The following is a 19,158-nucleotide window of genomic DNA, read 5'->3' as shown; positions in this document are numbered from 1 at the left end:
ATGGCTGAAAAAACAAATATCAATATCAATAAGCATCAATGTCAAGTTTTAATCAAGAACAAGACCCAAACAGTTTCTTTTACAAAGAACCATTCCATGTTTCCATTTGGAATGTTACAGGCATCATATCCAAATTGAGTTAAGCTGTATCATCAAGTTTGGAATGAAACAACCTTTCCCAAGAAGGACATGTCATCAAATGTGGAATGACATAAAGACAACTGTAAACATCATTGAAACATATCAAGTGCTTATCTTGGCCAAGATAGGGAGATTCAAAAAATTCAAAATAATATGAATGTAGGTTAAGACACGTCTACACAGTCTTGGATGACAGAGCAATACAAGTCTGTCTCTTTGACTTCCATGGAACAGCGGCTCCACCCAGTGTGAAAACATATCCACTGGTAGATGTACTGTCTCCTAATTCTGAGCCCCATGAGGCATCAGAATACCCTTCCAGGATAGGAGGATGGCCATTATAACATAGAGCATATACTTGAGTACCCTTAAGGTATCTCATCAGCCTCATAAGGGCATCCCAGTGCTCATGGCCAGGATTACTAGTGAAACGACTCAACATGCCAACTGTAAATGCTATGTCTGGTCTAGTACAACTCATAGCATACATGAGACTACCAATCAGTTTAGAATAATCTAACTGATGCACACTGTCTCCTCATTAGAGATCAACTTCTTGGTATAATCAAATGGTGTCTCAATCGGTTTACACTCACTGTATCCCCATGTAGAAAGTAGTTTTTCAATATAATGGGCTTGGCAAAGAGTAATCCCTTGCCTTTCAAAACTTACTTTCATACCAAGAATGGTGTCAACCACACCAAGATCTTTCATGTCGAATTCTTGAGCCAAAGTGATTTTCACGTCACTCACTACAGAGAGATTGGAACCAAGAATAAACATATCGTCTACATACAAGCAAATAATCGCAACCTTATTCGACACAGAACGAAAGTAAAGGCATTTATCTGAGTAACTGGTCTGAAAATCAAAGCTCTTTACTACCTTGTCAAATTTTTGATGCCACAATTTAGGTGCTTGTTTAAGACCATATAAAGATTTGTGTAACTTACAAACTTTGTTCTCGAAACCTTCCATGATAAACCCTTCAGGTTGGTTCATATAGATTTCCTCTGTGAGGTCTCCATTAAGGAAAGCCGTTTTTTACATCCATTTGATGCACAACATACTTCTCAATAGAAACCAAAGCAAGAAGAATTCTTATCGTTGCCAAATGACAGACCGGTGAGTAAACATCAAAGTAGTCTATCCCGCTGACTTAAGTATAGCCCTTAGCTACTAAACATGCTTTATACCGAGCTATGGATCCGTCAGGATTAAGTTTCTTCTTCAAAATCCACTTACAGCCCACAGTCTTAGCCCCTTTTGGCAAATCGACTAGCTGCCAAGTTTGATTTTGTAACAGAGAGCTCATTTCATCATCAATGACTTTTGCCCACAACAAAGAGTCCCTAGATCTCATCGCTTCCTTATAGGTTGACGGATCAATCTCTACATGGTAGGTTACAAAGTCCTCACCAAAGTTCTTGGGTACTCTAGCTCTTATAGAAACTCTTAAAGGTTCTGATGTAGAAATCAGTGTAGGACAGCTGTCAGAAATATTATGTTCAAACTCTACATGCGATTCTGTAACCATCTCAGTATTGCCATGTAGGTTCAAACTATGATCTCTGAGAAATTTATTCTCAAAGAATACTGCATCTCTAGATTCTATAACCAAATTGGTAGATAGATCCAAAAACCGATCAGCAGCACTATCTTCTGCACCATCTAGATAAACACAAGTGTTGGTTCTAGGTCCTACCTTAAGTCTCCTAGGGTCTTGTATCCTCACATAAGCCATACAGCCCCAAGTTTTAAGACTGTCATATCTACAAGGATGATTATGCCATAACTTATAAGGAGTAGAGGGCAACTTAAAGTGTGGTACTTTATTCAGGATGTGATTTGTAGTTAAAGCTGCTTCTCCCCAATAGCTAGTAGGCATGCCAGCTGTCAATAACATAGAGTTTAACATTTCAGTTAACGTCATGTTCTTACGTTCAGCTATGCCATTAGATTGAGGTGAGTAAGGAGCAGTAGTTTCAAGTATTATGCCCTGAGAGACACAGAATTCCTTGAACTCTGTCAAAGCTCAAAGTGTATTCTCCTCCTCTATCACTCCTAAATCGCTTAATTTTCAAGTTCAATTGATTTTCAACACGATTCTTGAAAATTTTAAATTTATCAAAAGCTTCATCTTTTAATTTTAGGAGAGAAATATGACAATATCTAGAAAAATCGTCTATAAAAGTGATTAAATACTTCCGACCACCTCTAGTAGTGAAACTTTTGAAGTCACAGAGGTCAGAATGTATTAACTCAAGAAGTTGTGTGCTCCTAGAAACCGAACGAAAAGGTTTTCTAGTGATCTTGGTTTGTGCACACACTTCACATTTGTCAAATCTAATCGATGTATCTAAAGGTATATCATAAGTTTTAGCAAGTGTGACCATTTTCCTATAGTTCACATGTCCCAATCTAGTGTGTAACAACTTAGGATCAATCAAAGTGGAACTAACCTGACTAATGGTTTCATTTGCTAGACTCAATCTACACATACCATCGATTAAGAAAGCACAACCAAAATAATAAGAGTTAACAGTTAAAGTTACTCTACCACCCAAAAAAGATGAACACATGCCAGCATTGTCTAAAAGACTAATAGAAATTAAATTCTTTTGAATAGCATGAACTACTTTAACATTTTTTAAAGTTAGTATTTTACCTGAAGAAAGGACTAGGTTCGCAGTTCCAGTGTGAGTCACCTTTGCCTCAGCTCCACTAGCCACTGTAACGGTCTCTTTCACGCCAACAGCATCCGTAAGTAGTTTCTTCGAGTTGCAAACATGGCAGGTGGCTCCTGTATCTAACCACCAGTCTGAAGAAGTACTGGCCTTACCATTGCCTAACATGGGAATAAAATTCTTAGGCGCAGCACTACCCACCATCATATGAGCTTTCTTTTGTGGTATGTCAAATTTAGCCTTCTTAGGTTGTTTACACTCTGCAGCAAAGTGACCCCATTTCACACAGTTGTGGCACTTGCCCTTCTTTTTTTTGAAAGATAGTCTTTTTGGCCTTCAACTTGGAATGTTCACTTTTAGGTGACTTGGATTTTCGAGAAAATTTCTTGGGATATATTACCGCATTAGCAACAGACTGTTGTTGTCTAACCATCTCCAAGTTATTCCTAGCTCGATTCTCATCTTCGATTCGAATGAATCGTTTGAGATCATCCAGTCCCACTTGCACCTTTTTTCGATACATCTCGGTTTTGAAAGAATGCCATGCAGATGGTAATTTATATATAATTGCACCCACAAGAAATGAATCACAGACAGCTATTTTTTATTATGCAACTTAGATCTCAAATTCTCTAGATCAGTCACTTGATGAGTGATTTCCTTGTCCTCTTGAAACTTGAAATCCATGAATTTGTCCACAAGATGGGTCTTGGACAATTCCTCCTCCTTCTTGAATTGAGCATCTAAGTTGTCACATATTGCTTTAGCAGTGTTAAATTTACTATAGGTTTTTGCAAGACGATCTGAAAGACAATTCAACAAGTAGTCTTTGCAGAAATCCTCATCTCTAAGCCATTGAGATTCATCAACTTCTTCATCCGTCTCAGCAAAGGTACTCAAAACAGTGTAAAAACAATTCATATATTTTAGACTGAATTGAGTCTTTCGCTTCCATGAGTTAAATTCAGATCCACCAAAGGATTGAAGTTTGACCATCTCAAAAGGCATACCATTCTTTTCAATTGTATTATTTATATGAAATAAAAAGTGAAAAGATTGCACTTGATTGGCAAATTGCGAGAACCCAATCCAAGAATGACGGCAAGAACCGAACCGTGTGAATCGTTCGCAAGAACCGAATCCAAGAGAGTGGCCGACCAACAAGAAAGCGAACCCAAAATGCAACCGGTGAGGGAGGGCTGCCAATATCAATTTCCAATATAAGGTTGGTTCACAAAGACGATTCGGCCAACAAAGAGGGTTCGGCCAACAGCCAAGAGATGAGTGCAAGCTTGTTGAAGGAGCTGCCCCTGTTCAAGCTCTCTCCTTATTTCGGTTGGAAGGAGTTTATAAAAAAAAAAACGTGCAGTGAGAAATCCCAACCGAACATAAATTCCAAGTTTAATGGCGCTTGGATTATCTCTCAAATATCAGTTCCTTGAACCATAACATGGGTTTATGCACCTCTGGTTTGTGTAGAAAACTGATGATGTGGTGAGCAGTTTGATAGAAGAAATCAACTTGCTCAAGGCCCGAAGGAAGAACGTTCGGATTTGTCTCTTTGTATGTAATTCTTGGACGAGAGAAAAGAGGCAAGAAAACGATTGAACAAATCAAAACGTGGAGTCAAACGTCTTAATTTGAACCGATCCCAAATCTACACGCCCAAATCTTATATTTGTAGAAGAAGCCCAAAAAGAGTTTTGCTTTCTACTACCACAGATTCATTCAAAAAATAAAAAATTTCGGATTCTACTGGTTGGGTTGAATCCCTCGCCCTGCTGTTGATCGATTCTCTACTTCAACTCATAGCTTGTGTGCTGTTCTCCCATGCTCGGTGATTTTCCTTCAAAGAATCTTAAATTAAACAAGGGCTTGATGAGGGTACGATGAGAAACACAAGAAACATAATCGTTTGTCCTGAGATCAAGACCCAATCAGAACCCAAGAAACAGAATCGTTTTGAAGAAGAAACCCACAATTTTGAGGGTTTGATCGAGAAGCAGAGGTTTTTGGTCAAGCAAGAGGTTGCTTGAAGCATTACACCCAAGGTATCTAATTTGGAATACCAAGTTTGTTGCCTCCGGCCCCTATATACAGAGCTACACTAGGGTTTTAATAGGGTAGTGGGCTCTAGCCCAAATAGGCCCACTACACCGGTCCATTATCTTATTGGGCGTATATTAGAACATACATGGGTTATATTATATACCCAACATTTTCCACCATGTTAGCTTGTCTTATTTGATCAAGCTTTAACTTATTCTACATATAAGATAAAGTGGCATTAAAATTTGATTAGTTAGAGTCACTTCTATGTGGGGTTTTTACTCTAGTTGGTGGGGTCTTACTTCTAAGGTTTCATTTATCCTTATTTCCATCAAGATTATTTTATTTTAATCTTATTTGCAAATGGCACACTCATGCCACTTTTTTTATTTAAATGGTGGTGATTTATTAATGAGAAAAAAATTCACAACCTAGCAGGTTGGGAGTATGCGTACATGCAGAAAGCAATAAAAAAGAGAACAATGAGTCAAAGAAGCAGGAAGTCCATTTTGTTAAGATCATGCCTTTAAATTTCGGTTTCGGTATGTGTTTCGGCTCTCCACCGAAACTAAAATTTCGGCCAAAATCTGATGAAACCATAAAAAGTAATATTTTATTTAATACAAAATTTCGGCCGAAATTACCCAAATTTTGTCTGAAATTTTAGGAAAATATTAATTAATAAAAAAATCAAGATTTTTCGGACGAAAAAATGTAACGTTTTGGATATTAGCGGTTTCGGTTCCGGGGCTGACCCCCAAATCCGAAATTCGGTCGAAATTTAAAACTATGTTTAAGATTAAGCCTTGTGACTGATTGGATCTAAGCTGTTCACATTGGGAAAGATTTCATCATCTCTACCCAGTTTGCCCTTCCTACAAGGGTAGAATGAATATCTTACCCTCAAAGCTATTAACCGTTTCCTTGCGAAGAGTAAGAAGGTCCCTCCAACGTCTGCGAACAGCTTTTAGTTTTAAGTTTAATTATCACTTTTAACTCTAATTAAGATTATTATTATTTAGTGACAAAAGGGTACACATGTAACCATACAGAGTGGGCCCCACCGACTCATCAAGTGGACCCCGCACAGGTGGGTCCTACCAAGATAGAACAGCCGCCTCGGACGAATTAAATGAATAAGACAAAATCTTCCAAAAGTCAACCTGTGTAACTGTTCCCACGTGCAAAAGCCATCCGCGAAATTGTCTAGCAAAAAAACAAAACAGAAGCAAAAACGAGGCTTTGGTCGGTTGTGATTTGTCGGCTAGGGCGAAATCTAGGGTTTGTTCTCTTCTGCAACTTTCTTCTCTCGCTCTGTCTAATCGCTCTGAAATTCATTTGTAAGTAGTTTATTTTCATGATTATTTTCTTTCCTTATTTTTAGGTTACCATTTTTTTTTGGTCTTATGGTTTCATATTTCTAAGTAGTGATAGATCTTGCTCTGATCGAGCATTCGATTGATTATTCTGCGATTAAACCCTAATTTTGTACTTGGAATTGTAGATCCATTTGTTTCGACTGGTTAGGTTTTTTTTTTTTTTTCCATTTCTGATTTTTCTGGTACATGGTGGAAAGAATATTTTGGTAATACGAGAAGAATTCATGCCCTCGATTAGCTCGATTTTGTAAGGTTTTCGGTTTCGAGAGGGGATTTAAGGAGGAAAATTGGTCTACTTGTGGTTAATTATAGTGAATTTTCGTCGATTAAGGTTGTAGAAGGGGATTTTAGGGTTTAGGGTTTTGGCCTATATTCGATGACGACTCCTCCATTTCAAGTGGAGGATCAGATAGATGAGGATTTTTTCGATAAGCTTGTTGATGATGAGTATGGAATTACGGAGTCTGGTAGGGTTTCAGTGGAGGGTACTAAATCTGATGAGGCAAAAGCTTTCTCGAATCTGAGCATGGGGGAGGTGAATATCGAAGATTCGGGTGACTGGGGGTTTGCTTTTGAAGGAGAAGATCAGTCTGAAAGTGTTATCTTACCATCAATGGAGACAGAAGAGAAGGATATTTTAGTTGAGGAAGAGAGCATTTCCCTATTATCTTCAAATTCGTTACCTTTAGACACAGTAATCGAGTCCAGCGTTAGTACATTGGACATAGCGTCAGATTCCACGACGATCAAGAGCAGCGAATCTAGAGATATGGGCATTAAGGAGGTGCAATGGAGTGCATTTAGTGCAGATTCAGCTCAACATGTTCAACGCGGATTTGGGTCCTATTCGGACTTCTTCACTCAGTTGGATGACTGTCTGACAGACCCATTGCATGAGGCTGGAGATAAGATGAAGGCTGAAGAATCTGACCCTAATCCCTCTAGTATTGTAAGAAAACCAATAGCTGATGTGGTGACGTCTTTTAGTTTAGTGGAAAATCAAGCTATTCAAGCTCATGGGGCGTTCAGCGAACAGGGTACAGATGGTCAGGATTTGCATAGTAATCAATACTGGGAAAATCTATATCCGGGGTGGCGCTATGATCCAATTTCTGGGCAATGGTATCAATTGGATGGCTATGAAAATACCGAAGAAGCTTTTCAAGACAAGACTCAGTCATCTGGTGAGGATGTTGTTTTGAACCAAAGGTCAGAAATTTCTTATTTGCAGCAAACTTCCCAGTCAGTTGTGGGAAGCATAGCTGAGAGTTGCACTACTAGTAGTGTGTCTAGCTGGAATCAAGCGTCCCAAGGGGGCACTGAGTACCCGGCAAATATGCTGTTTGATCCTCAGTACCCTGGTTGGTACTATGACACAATTGCCCAAGAATGGCGCTTGTTGGAATCTTATACTAAAACCGGTGACCAGCAAACTCAAGATGAAAATGTTTCTCCAGCTGGTTTCTTTTCGGACAAAGATCATAGTATATACAACAAATTCGATCAGTATAATTCACAAGGCCAAGTTGGGGATTGGGCTGAGTCTGCAGGGAACTCTACTCAGCAGAATATGTGGCAACCGGAGCCAGTCACTCAAAGTGGGGCCTTGGCCACTCTCACTGGAAACCAGCAGAGAGTGAATTTGTATGCTTCAACAGAGCGTGTAAATAACTACGCCGGCCAACAGGGCTTCAAGGCAATGGAAACTGTTTCTATGTATGGGCGGGCAAATCATAGCTTTGACAACAATAATGGTGTCGCTGGATTCAAAAGCTCTGCCTCTACAGAGAACTTGTATCCGTTTAATCAGGCAACCGTTGAACAGAGCCATCAGACACATTTTACCCCTGATTACCATGGAAATCAGAAACCAGTAAATTATTCTCATCAGCCGGTTCAGACGGGAAATGCTTCTTATAGTCAGTTCTCCTATGCTCCTACTGAAGGGAGGTCATCCGCAGGTCATCCTCCACATGCTTTAGTTACATTTGGATTTGGTGGCAAACTTGTAGTTATGAAAGACATCAGTTCATTTGGCACAAGCTCAGCTTATGGAAGCCAGGTGAGCCTCCTGGTCCATTTTAGCTCCAGTGTCCTAAGTGAAATGGATTTGTTTACTGTCTTAGATGTTGTGAACTTGTTACAGTATGAGATTTTAAATTTTTTTATGATGGTTTTGGTTTCACTAAAGGTCTCGACAATTTGTGTTTCATTTGAAGGACCCTGTAGGACGCTCAGTTTCAATCCTCAACTTGATGGAAGTTGTCATTGACAAAACTAATGCGGCAGGCAATGGGTGTGGTGCTTTCAATTACTTCCATGCTTTGTGCCAGCAAAAATTTCCTGGCCCACTTGTTGGTGGGAATGTTGCAACCGTGGAATTAAACAAATGGATTGATGAGAGAATTGCTAATTGTGGATCTACAAACATGCATTTCAGAGAGGCAGAACTATTGAGTTTGCTTTTTTCTTTGTTGAAAATATCTTGTCAGCATTATGGAAAACTTCGATCGCCTTTTGGTGCTGACCCATCATTCCAGGTATATTTCAAAAAGTGTTCTCTAAGTGTCATATGATTCCATTTTCATTTTTGTTCTGTATGTAAATTTCTATTCACTGTAATTTACATAAATATGCTGACGTATACTGTTTTCATTCCATATATATTTTTGGAAACACTTGTTTCTCGTCAGCCTCGGCTGATTATTTGGATTTCTTACTCTTCTTTTTTGCAGATGGCTCCACACATCTTTCACCTAATTGATGTTCATGTATTAAAGCCATCAAGCATTTTAGATTGTTGGTTGCAAACACAATCTAGTGTTACATTTTTTTTCTGAAACATGATTGTTTAGCATATCGATAAATTCATATATTAAAATTTGAATGTACAAAACCATTCAAAAAAAAGAGAAAAGAATGTACAATCTTATCCTATGCATACAATATATACGTATAAATAAAAGACTAACATGAATAATAACATAATATAAAGACAAGGAGAAGACACATTCGTTCCTAAGTTCATTTTCCCTTCTAGAGGCCGTGCTACTGCCTCTAGTCTAGAGCAGTCACCTAGGTCTTTTGTGGTTCCTACGGTGCAGCGGGGTGAGTATTGGATTGAGGAGGGTCGGTAGATACTATCGATAGGTTTAATAGGAACCTTTGAGAATTAGGTCTCGTCTGAGGGAGATTGTATTCATATTGTCTTCTTTGGAGAGTATTCAGGCCTTTCATATTAATTGAGAAGGCGTCTTGCTAAGTTTGGTTGTAGATTTAATCAATTTACAGATTGATTGTACATGCCTGATATTTAGTGATCCGTTGGATTTCTGGTGGAAGCATTGGATTGGAGATCGCATATCCTTCTCATGGCTACCTACTCTCTGAAATCAACTATAGTCATGACTTGATCACTTGAGCATTGTCGTATCCTTCAGATCCTATTGTTGTTGTTTGTCTGAGTGATAGTTACGATATTATCATTTAATTATATGGATATAACAATATGTTAGGCTTGGCAGGGTCGAAAACTTCCTCTCCATGTACGGCCCCATTTCAATTCTGAATCGCAGTAAAACAGTGAGGTGCCGTTTTTTAATATCATGCCTTTGTGTGATTTCGGTACTTTTTTTTTTACCTTAGCTTATCAAGATTCGTTCTTCGTTTTCACTTTTTAGTTTTTACATTCTTAAAATTGACCCATACTGGTGTTTGATCCATGCTTAAATTAGCTGGATGTCACTAAGTGATTTCTGAGTTGGTGTTTGATCCATGCTTAAATTAGCTGGATGTCACTAAGTGATTTCTGAGTTGGTATTTGATGGTAAAGCATATGGTTTAGATTGTTTTCTTAGTCTCCAATGATAATATTCAAATGTGTTTGTTTAAATTCTTCCTTTTCCCACGCTAAATTGCTTCATGTAGATTCGCTTATATATTTTTTCGAACGAGTTTTTTATTTTATTTTATTTTTTATTTTGATGGATAAGCTGGCTTGAACCCACAACCTCATGGTTGCATTCTTCCAAATGATGCTCTCTTTACTTTATTTCTTCTTTCTAATAGGAAACTGATGGTCCAGAATCAGCTGTTACTAAGCTTTTTGCCTCTTCTGGAAGGAATGGTGCTCAATTGAGCGAGTATGGTGCCTTTACCCATTGTATGCAAAACTTGCCATCTGAAGGGCAGATTCAAGTATGTTGTATGTTTTGCTCAAGCTTCTTTCCCTTGAATAAACTTGGATTTATAATAGTAACATATGCATCATTTGTTTTAGGCAACTGCTGTTGAGGTGCAAAACCTTCTTGTTTCTGGTAGAAGGAAAGAGGCTCTCCAATGTGCACAAGAAGGTCAGTTATGGGGCCCTGCTCTTCTTCTCACAGCAAAACTTGGCGAGAAGGTTTGTGCCACTTTCTTTTGGTAATATATGCTGTTCATCTGCAATTTTTAGTTAGAGAGATTTCTATATATGATTCCTTTGAATTTTTTTTCATCTCTTACAATCAATATTTCTTTATTTTCTCTCTCTCTCTCTGAGGGGCCGTTTGGATACACGGATTTTAGAATCTTGGATTTCCTCAATATCCTAGATACACAGATTTTAGAATCTTGGATTTCCTTCAAATCGTAGCTGGCAGACGAGAGAAGGAGACCAGCCGTCGTTTTCTGTTTGCTCGCCCTTCTTTCCGTCAGCAAGAGAACAGGAGATCATCCCTTGTTTCTTGCTTAAAATCCAAGATTCTAAAGAGAAGTGAAGCAGTCGGTCTCCTTCTTCTCTCGTCTCCCAACTACGATTTTGAGGAATTCCGAGATTCTAAAATCTGCGTATCTAAACGGCCCCTAAATGTTTCTGTTTCTTCTGTACGTTATTGTTAGATGGATGCATGTGATGGGAAAAAAGGGTTTTTCCTCGTATTTTACCTGAAACTGGCATCTCTTGGTTCTTCGTTATATGCAGTTTTATGTTGATACTGTGAAGCAAATGGCCCATCGCCAGTTTATATCTGGATCACCTCTTCGGACATTATGCCTGATGATTGCTGGGCAACATGCAAATGTGTTCTCTGCAGACAGCCCTGTCAGTGCTAGTCCATCTGATGCCATAAATACATCTCAACAGCCTACACAGGTGATCTCTCTACATGATTAGTTTTCTTCTAAAAGTAACACTTGCCCCATTTTAAGGGTTTCTGGATCAATATGTTTTTTTTTTTTTTTTGGAATTGTAGAAGAAATTTTATTTCAATAAAAGGTAGGACCGAGATGGTCAACCCCAACAAGAATACAAAAGCAACAAATGAACCTGATAAAAGGTATACAACAGATAGCAAGAAGCAAAAACAAATCAGGGGGAAGAAAATCAAACATCTCAAACCCTTCCTTATCTATCCCAACCATAGCTAGGCTATCCGCCTCACTATTGGTGGATCTCCTGACATGTTGAAAATAATTGAAGATCTGGCCACGCGATCTAGGATTTCGTCAAAAAACTGCACAAATCTCCAAGGGGGGCACACTGGAGCCTCTAAGCCAACGGATAACATTGAGGGAGTCACCCTCCACCACCACAATTTCTGGATCAATATTCGGATCAATATGTAATTTCCAAGGTGGTAATGCATAAGCATCAAAGCATAAGAAATAAGCCTTACTTGTCATTATAAGATTAAGATCAAAGATCATAAAATGGAGAGAAGCAGAAATAATTGATGAAACGTAAGGACAACGGACACAATAAAAAATCGTGAATGTATGATACTCTAAACTCACTCATATATGAACAGTAATCTAGAATACATATCCTCATCTACTACTTGACTACTTATATTATATGGTGCCACTTATTGAATAAATAGTGGGTGGTGATAACCAGTCCAGCATACTAAAATTTCATCTAGAACTAAGTGTTCATAACCAATCCACCATGCTAAAATTTCATCTAAAACTAACAGATAAGATCATAAAAAGGAGAGAAGTAGAAATAATTGATGAATAAAAAAATGATGAAATGTAAGGACAATGGACACAATCTTACTTAATCATGTATGCACAGTACTCTAGAATGAATATATCCTCATCTATTATATGGTGTCACTTATTGAATAAAGAGTGGATGTTATAACCAATCCAGCATACTAAAATTTCATCCAAACTAACAATTAAGTTCAAAATTGCACTTTTTTTCTCTTTATTTTCATGTTCTTAACTTATTGGGCACTCTTTTTTCTCATAATTTACGTACTATCTTTCTTTGATTAAAACTAGAGTTGATGGACCATGCATCATCATCATTATCATCTTGTTCTTCACTATGGCTCATCACGAGCATCAAGTGTCGTTCTTACTGAAAATCTTGTTCTCATGTCTTACTGGAAACCCTCAGGAGACCACGATCAACCATCATAGAGTGTGACTTTGATGTTGAATTATCAAATATGATAGAAGTGACTTGTGAGTTATAAAAGTTAGTTTAAATGAAACAGAGGAATCAAGGCTCAATAAATATGGTTCTGTTTTAGGATAGGTGGGTCCTTTTTTTCTCTAGAAAAGAAGCGCCAACTTCTAGACTTGGAGGCATACAGCGTCTTGGAATGCGTCTTATGGGCACACTCAACTTGGAACCGTGAATCATAAAATTCACATTATTTCCTTTGTAATTACTTCAACGAACTATTCTGATGTTTTCTCCTATGTGTAGATTCATGCCAATGGCATGCTGGATGATTGGGAAGGGAATCTCGCTATCATAACTGCAAACCGAACAAAAGATGATGAACTTGTAATTATTAATCTCGGAGATTGCCTATGGAAAGAAAGAGGGGAGGTCTGTATTCCTATTATTCCTCTCTCGGTTTTTCTTTATCCTAAACTATGGCATCGGTCTGACACGAGTTATCATGCAGATTATTGCTGCCCATACCTGCTACTTGGTTGCAGAAGCAAACTTTGATTCATATTCTGATAGTGCGAGACTATGTCTTGTTGGTGCAGACCACTGGAAATATCCTCGAACATATGCTAGTCCTGATGCTATTCAGGTCACCACAGCTCTTATTTGGCTTTTATATTATCAATTTCTCCAGAAAGTTAGGAGATACTCCTTAATTTATGCTGGAGTTAGACTTCAGACACCTCATACTTCTTATACTTATCATTGTGAGGAGTTCTGGCGTGTTCAGGGCCAATCCTCTTGCCTGAGGCGGTTAGAATGTGAGCACCGCAATCTTGGGGTTATAGGTTTAATGTGAACTTAACCACCGAAAACAAAACTGAAAAACATCACCATTTGAACTTTTATATCTCTGTTATGCTTTTTCTTTCCCATAGGATTAACTTACTGTGTTCATTTTTGGTTTGTGTACATAAAACTGCAAAAATTATTGAGCAAACGGTTTATCTTCATATTACATATATGTCCATTTGATGCTACTAAACAGTCCATGAACATGTCACAGATCATGTGGACCCACCCAAGGAGGAAGAAGAACGAGGGAGGAATGTGTGTGTTTTGGAGGGTGTGTGAAGGCACATAGGTGACCATACCGCTGATATCTGCATGATTCCTTGCTGATATCAGCAAGGGGTCCCACCCTCTTTGGTTTGAACAAAAAACCTTGTTTCCTGATAATAGTTTTCACTTAACAGAATTTAGATCATTTTGGAAAAAACTTTGGAAAGGTCTAATTGGGTTTTGAAAATTCCATGTTTGCTAAATTTCGGGGACATGCAATTGCTGGGAAGTGGGACAATCTAATTTGGGAAGGATTAGAAGCTTAGTTTACAGTAGGAAGAAGAAGGGTAATGTTGGATTGATCGTAAGGGCACGCCCAAGGAGTATGTTCACAACAAATTTATCTTGTGTCTCTTTTGCAGGCTCCACTATATTCAAGAATGATTTGATCTTACAGAGAAACAAAAAATTCATCTTTTCATAAGGAGATTTCATGGAGTGGATTTCAGTTCATTTTTAAATCACTTTGATTTAAGTGGTTTTCCATCATCAGATTGTGGTGAACTGTCTTTTGCCCTGTTCGTTTCAGATTATGACAACGGATTATCAGCCCTAAACCTATTATTAGACTCAAATTTAAATGTAATTTTGAGTCTAATAATAGGTTCTGGGCTTCGATCGGTTGTCACAATCTGAAACGAACAGGGCCTTTTAGTATGGATCATCTTCACTGTATTAGGATCACATTCCAATGGATTGTTATGGAGTCTTTCGGAAGAAATCATCTTCGATCCATGTCTTCACATCTTTGGATCATTATAAGCCTTAGTTATTAATTTCGTTCCGGTGGGCGTTTTGTTCATTGGAATGAAGCGTACAATTGTTTCGCCCGTTTTGGTGTTCCGTTTCGAAAAAGGCACCATGATCAGTGGGTTTTTTTAATAGTTATAAAAGTAAGAAAATGAGAAATATGTAGTACATCAACCTAAAAGTACACATTTTACTACTTAATATCTACTGTAGGCAAGAAATTGACCATTGACGAGCCTAATTTTTTTTAATGGTACCATTGATTGGCCTAATTAATATCAAATTTAGTGCAAAAAATATCAATGAAACTCATCATTCATCATACCAAATGCTAACTATAAATGTTACAAACATAAATCAAGTTTGACATTGTTCAAATATCTCATCTACAAGTTTTCATAACCCAGTTCATCATACTCAATTGAACTGTATCCTTGTCATCAACACCAACAGCTCCACTGACCTCATCATCAGAATCAATGTCTTCATCTCCCTCGTCCAGTAACAGGTTGTTCGACTTGTTCACCACCTAAATCCTCTGTGGTGAAAACAGTTGGATCATCCTCTACTATCTAATTCATCAAGACATCAAGGTTGTCTAGTATGATGGGGTTGCCAGTGGTTTATGTCTTCCTTGGTAAATCCCTATTGCAAAGTATTAGAAATTCCAATTAGTCTAACTGTAAAATGTGACTTGAGAAATGAGAACATTAATTAATAGCACTATCCCTTTCTCAAATCTTAAATTTTTTGCCGACAAACGCCAGTTCATCTAATCTCTCTGATGCTTCAACATGTTCCTCTCTGCGGAGCGGATGTGCTCGAAAGTACTCTTGTTCTTTTCGCATCATGTCATGCTACAAGTTTGGCTAAGTATCCTTATTTAAAGCTTTATAGTTTTGGGGCGTCGTTAATAAACTGTGACAATCATGCAACTGTAATGATGAACTTCTCACAATCAACAGTGCATCATTAAATTTTCTCAGTCAACAGTGCTCAGTTTTTACCAGTCTTTGCTTCAATTTGCATCCACAACACTTTTTGTATCTTTCACTATATTTCTCCCATTTTCCATATCCGGATATTCACAGGCATAATTATTATGCATCTGCTGTGAGCATCATCGTAAAAAAAATTATACTGAATTTTTTTAATTATCTGAATAGCATATATACAGGGAAAAAAATTATAAACTGATTTGACCTCTTGATTTTCTTGACAGAGGACAGAATTGTATGAATATTCAAAGGTGCTTGGAAATTCTCAGTTTATCTTACTACCTTTTCAGCCATATAAGATCATCTACGCCCACATGCTGGCAGAAGTTGGAAAAGCTTCGGAATCTTTGAGGTAACTAGCAGTATATCCATCGGTTGATGGCTTCGGTTCTCACCTTCAGTTTGCTTAAATAGCACTGTTAACTCAGGTACTGTCAAGCAATATTAAAGACACTGAAAAATTCTGGCCGTGGGCTGGAAGTAGAAACTTGGAAATCATTGTTATCATCCCTTGAGGAGCGCATTCGAACCCACCAGGAGGTACAAGTAGCCAAATCCAATCTGCAAATGAGTTAAAGTTGGACTATCTGATATCAATATCCTGTGGATTTTCCATTTTCAGGGTGGATACAGCACAAATTTAGCCCCGGCAAAACTGGTGGGTAAATTATTCACCTCTATTGACAAATCCATTCACCGTATGATCGGTGCCCCACCACCACCTACACCATCAATGTCACAGAATAACTTCCCAAGTAATGAACATGATAACCACTCAATGGCCCCAAAGGTAGCAAATAGCCAGTCAACGATGGCCATTTCATCTCTGATGCCATTGGTGTCAATGGAGCCCATAAGTGACTGGACTGCTGACAGCAATAGCGTCATAATGCACAATAGAAGCATTTCAGAGCCAGATTTCGCTACAACCCCAAAACAGGTAGATATTTTATCCAAAAAAAAAAAAGTTACATTTTTACTTGTGATTTTATGGCTTGATTCAATAGTAGGTCCGACTATTATTCGGATGAATCGTAAATTTCTTGGATAATACTTAATATATGCTTTGGTGCTATTCTTTCCTTATTGCTTCACTCTTCAAAGGGTCTCCTTATGCATGCATGTATGAATGTAATAATTTTATTTGTAGGCCATATGCTTGTAGAAATTTTGATTAAAATTGACTGCCTTTATATGGGATCAGGTGGATGCATCGAAGGAAGGTGATGCACGAGGTAAAGCATCAGTGGCAGGTGGACCATCTCGCTTCGGACGCTTCGGATCACAACTCCTCAAGAAGACCATGGGATGGGTCTCAAGATCTCAGACAGATCGCCAGGTAAGTTACCTGTACAAGTTCCACATTTAGTCATCTTCAGTGATCTTCTCTTACTGCCTAGGTTTTTTGTTAATGGGTTGTTTGCTTTAATATTTCTGATGTTCGCTGTATGGCTTTTAAAGGCAAAGTTGGGTGAAAAGAACAAATTCTATTATGATGAAAAACTTAAAAGATGGGTAGAGGAAGGTGCCGAACCCCCAGTCGAAGAAGCCGCCTTGCCTCCCCCTCCCACCGCTGCATCACTCCAAAATGGGACTTCAGATTACAACATAAACAGTTCCTTCAAAAGCCAAATTTTTCCCGCTAATGGAGGGCCGGAAGCGAAAAGTCCAAATACCTTGGAACATAGTTCTGGGATTCCACCAATCCCTCCCAGCACAAACCAATTCTCTGCCCATGGCCGAATGGCCTTACGATCGAGGTAGATGCAATTTTAGATCTCCCACTCGCATGTTTAGGGATGAAATGGTGGTTAAATAGTTCCATTGATGGCTTTTCTTCCAGGTATGTTGACACCTTTAACAAGGGTGGAGGAACTCCAACAAACTTATTCCAGTCACCTTCTGTTCCACTTCCCAAACCTGGGAGCACGGCCAAATTTTTCGTTCCCACCCCTGCAACCTCTGGTGAGCAGACAGTAGATGCAACAGGAGAAAGCATTCAAGAGGTAGCCACTAAGGATTTATCACCCTCTACATCAGTGAATAAGGATTTATCATTTTCATCCTCACCCATCCAAAGGTTTCCAAGCATGAATAGCATTTCCCCTGTTGGGAACAAGGGATTGCAAAATGGCAATGGCTCCTTTCCCACCCGCTCAAGGGCAGCGTCATGGAGTGGAAGCTATACAGATATATCCATTACTAAAACTACTGAAATAAAACCTCTGAGAGAGGTTTTAGGCATGCCCCAGTCAACCTTTATGCCCAGCGAACCTTCATTAATGCGCACTAACGCCACTTCTTTGCCAATGACTGGTGGCTCTTTCGGTGATGAACTTCACGAAGTTGAGCTCTGAGTCACCACAGTAAATCCCAAATGGCCATTGCGATTCTTCGTGACAGTACCCACGCCCAAAATTGGGTGGTTGAGGAGTTGAATTTTGCACAGGAAACTTGGTGGGAATTCTGTTGTTTCTATCTTTACTATCCAGGTTTGAATTCCTGGTTGTCGCGCGCCTATGTAAGTGAGCTGGTGCCCTTTACAAGCCAAAAAGAACATGGGGGCACCATTGTACAGTTTGTTGGTTGATTTAATGGAGACATGAATTCCCATATATTGTTTTGAAGTGACCCTGGAAAAGCTAGGGAGAGTGCTAAGGAAAGAGCACTGCTTTTCCAATTTCATAGAGGAAGTGTATTGCTGATTGTAAAATATGGTTTTTTTTAAGCTGAAATGTGTCTCGGACGGACAGTTTGGCCATTAGTAGAGGCTAATGATATTCGCAGTACAATTTCTTAATAATTGAACAAACTCAGATTGTCTTTTCTGTTTTAGTTAGCTTCAGAGAGATTTTTGGGAACTGTGATAACCTTTCACAGCTGTTTAAACAGTAAAAGACAGGAGAAATTAGCGCAATTATAAAAAACATGGTTGTGCCAGTATCAGTAGCCTTATGGGGACACTTTTTTAGAGCATGACGAAAAATCCCTGACTGGGCCCCAATTATCCTTCTTGTATTAAGAAAGATAATTTATTTCGACCCAATATCAAAATTGATGGACCTAAAGATGGGCGAAAAATTGGGGCTTGTAATCTTACAACAGCCCCGAATTTCCCAAATGATGCTCCTGACTTCTCCAAACGGTTGATGTTCAACGAGTCTTCCTCTATCACTAAGGGCCCAAGGCTATGGGAAACATTCCCACTTAATCCTTCTTTTCACTTCTTTGTCATTTCATAAAAAACTACATACCATGTCAGGCATCTGTGTTGACTTTTTATGCAAAAGTCTTTTTGTAATTCAATCTTACAAATGGGTGCTTTTAGTCTTTTACATTGGCTTTGCTTTTTACTTTAGGGCTTCTCACTCAAAGTTAGAGCTTCCCTCCAAAAGGACTAAAGCCATGAGAAAACTTTAGATGGGAAGTGTAAGAGGGTGAGAGTGGCCATATATATACTTTCACTCTCTTAGTCTTGTGAATGAGAAAGAGGTCATGAGAATCCTACGCGCACGGATCACCCACTTGGGTCCGGTGGGCTTTTGGTATTACCACACACGCGCGCCGCCCGGCTCAGCCGCGCGCGTGGGCCTAAAGCCTTTTTATTTTCTTTTATTTCTTTTCTTTTTCTTTAATCATTA

General features: G+C 38.7%; 1 protein-coding gene across 1 annotated transcript; it reads left to right on the top strand.

Annotated features, from left to right (window-relative positions):
* The first annotated feature begins 6,113 nt into the window (after nt 1-6,113).
* On the top strand, nt 6,114-18,348 carry LOC143877997 (protein transport protein SEC16A homolog). Its single transcript, XM_077380379.1, has 13 exons — nt 6,114-8,318; nt 8,476-8,796; nt 10,325-10,453; nt 10,536-10,658; nt 11,217-11,387; nt 12,957-13,082; nt 13,162-13,296; nt 15,742-15,869; nt 15,946-16,057; nt 16,140-16,457; nt 16,722-16,856; nt 16,979-17,277; nt 17,361-18,348. The coding sequence occupies exons 1-13, from the start codon at nt 6,633-6,635 to the stop codon at nt 17,872-17,874; spliced, it is 4,197 nt and encodes a 1,398-aa protein (XP_077236494.1). The 5' UTR covers nt 6,114-6,632; the 3' UTR covers nt 17,875-18,348.
* Nucleotides 18,349-19,158: the final 810 nt, after the last annotated feature.

This window comes from Tasmannia lanceolata, unplaced genomic scaffold (genome assembly GCF_043159265.1).
Source record: "Tasmannia lanceolata isolate RefF3 unplaced genomic scaffold, GAP_Taslan_0.1 ptg000002l, whole genome shotgun sequence".
NCBI lineage: Eukaryota > Viridiplantae > Streptophyta > Magnoliopsida > Canellales > Winteraceae > Tasmannia > Tasmannia lanceolata.
Note: the sequence above shows the minus strand (reverse complement) of the source record. Positions and strands in the feature narration are given on the sequence as shown.

Excerpts from the sequence above, each read along its gene's own strand:
- LOC143877997 (XM_077380379.1), top strand. The coding sequence starts at position 6,633 with ATGACGACTCCTCCATTTCAAGTGGAGGATCAGATAGATGAGGATTTT. Across the intron at positions 10,454-10,535 it reads CATCTGAAGGGCAGATTCAA|GCAACTGCTGTTGAGGTGCA; the intron begins GTATGTTGTATG and ends CATTTGTTTTAG. Across the intron at positions 16,458-16,721 it reads TCGCTACAACCCCAAAACAG|GTGGATGCATCGAAGGAAGG; the intron begins GTAGATATTTTA and ends ATATGGGATCAG.